Below are 1312 nucleotides of genomic sequence, written 5' to 3' on the forward strand. Positions count from 1 at the left end.
GCTCCATTAATATAAAAATATTAATTAATTAAAAAATACATATATAATTATATTATATATATAAAGAAAATACATTATTATGAAACTTACGTATTTAAATGAAACCACCATTCAAGTTTTCCAATATTAACAAACACAAGATTTTCTGAAACAAATGCCAAAGTCCAAAAGCCCAATAATACAAAACCATGTCCTCTTGGTGGCACACTTGGTAATAATTTATGTCTTTCAATTTTTAATATATATATTGAATATGGGTATACAATTAATGTTAATACTGTTGTAAGTATCTAAAAAAATATTGAAATAATTTATATTTTAAAATTAAAAATATTTCAAAACATTATTATCTATAAAAATTAAAGAAAATCTCTTACCATATAACCATATATTTTAGTGTCATTTAAAATTGTTCCTTGTAAAATTATTCTTATTATACTCAGTATTGGAACAAAATAAAGAAAGAATTTTTGCACAATATATAATTTATTTTTAGGCAATAAAGTTGTAGCAGTTTCTGTTCCATATTTTTGATATATCCAAAGTTGAATTGTTCCAAAAATTAATAAATATGATGAAATAATAGTGATACTGATAGTATCCATAAAACATTTGGACATTCCATGGTCTATCCAAATATCAGTAAAAGTAATATTTGGAGGACAATAAGACATTGTTGTATTCATCTTTAATTGTCCAAAATTTTAATATACTCTAAAAAATTATAAAAATAATTTTTTAAAAGTAAAATTTTTTATATATTTTTTTATTGATCATATTATTGGTTATATTATTTTTTTTATGTCAATGTGATTAAATATTTAATAAAATAAAAAGTAATTCTAAGACATTTGTCAATTAAAACATGAAAAACTATAATATATATACTATAATATATAATAAGCTATAAATATATTTATATATTTTTAATTATATAAAATATATAATATATATATATTATATATTATAATAATATATTTATATAAAATAACAAATCATTTTATTATATTATTGATTATTATCTATACATATAAATATCTAGATATTTAAAAAAACATTTAAAAAAGTATAAAAATATTTTATTATAATATGATATGATTTATAATTTACATGATTATATAAGTATTATTGCATTATTGCATTAAAAACATCTAAGTTTCATTATATAAAATATAAATATTCATTACAATGAAATATAAAATTGAAATTTTATAAAAAAACATTTGGATATATAAAGCACATTTATAAATTAATATTTAATTTTGAAAATTTATACTTTTATTGGAATTATTTATTATTTTTAAATAAATAT

At 16.2% G+C, this 1312-nt stretch overlaps 1 protein-coding gene across 1 annotated transcript in view; it reads right to left on the bottom strand.

Moving 5' to 3' along the window:
- LOC102681460 (ATP-binding cassette sub-family B member 6, mitochondrial) overlaps positions 1–1312 on the bottom strand; it is a 5104-nt gene that overhangs the window by 3084 nt on the left and 708 nt on the right. The window contains exons 2-3 of the mRNA XM_006616641.2: positions 378–714; positions 91–290 (exon numbers count right to left, since the gene is read on the bottom strand). Of these exons, the coding sequence (XP_006616704.1) occupies positions 91–290; positions 378–686 (509 nt within the window). The 5' untranslated portion in view covers positions 687–714. The remainder of the gene's footprint in view (positions 1–90; positions 291–377; positions 715–1312) is intronic.

Source organism: Apis dorsata, unplaced genomic scaffold (genome assembly GCF_000469605.1).
Source record: "Apis dorsata unplaced genomic scaffold, Apis dorsata 1.3 scaffold_269, whole genome shotgun sequence".
NCBI lineage: Eukaryota > Metazoa > Arthropoda > Insecta > Hymenoptera > Apidae > Apis > Apis dorsata.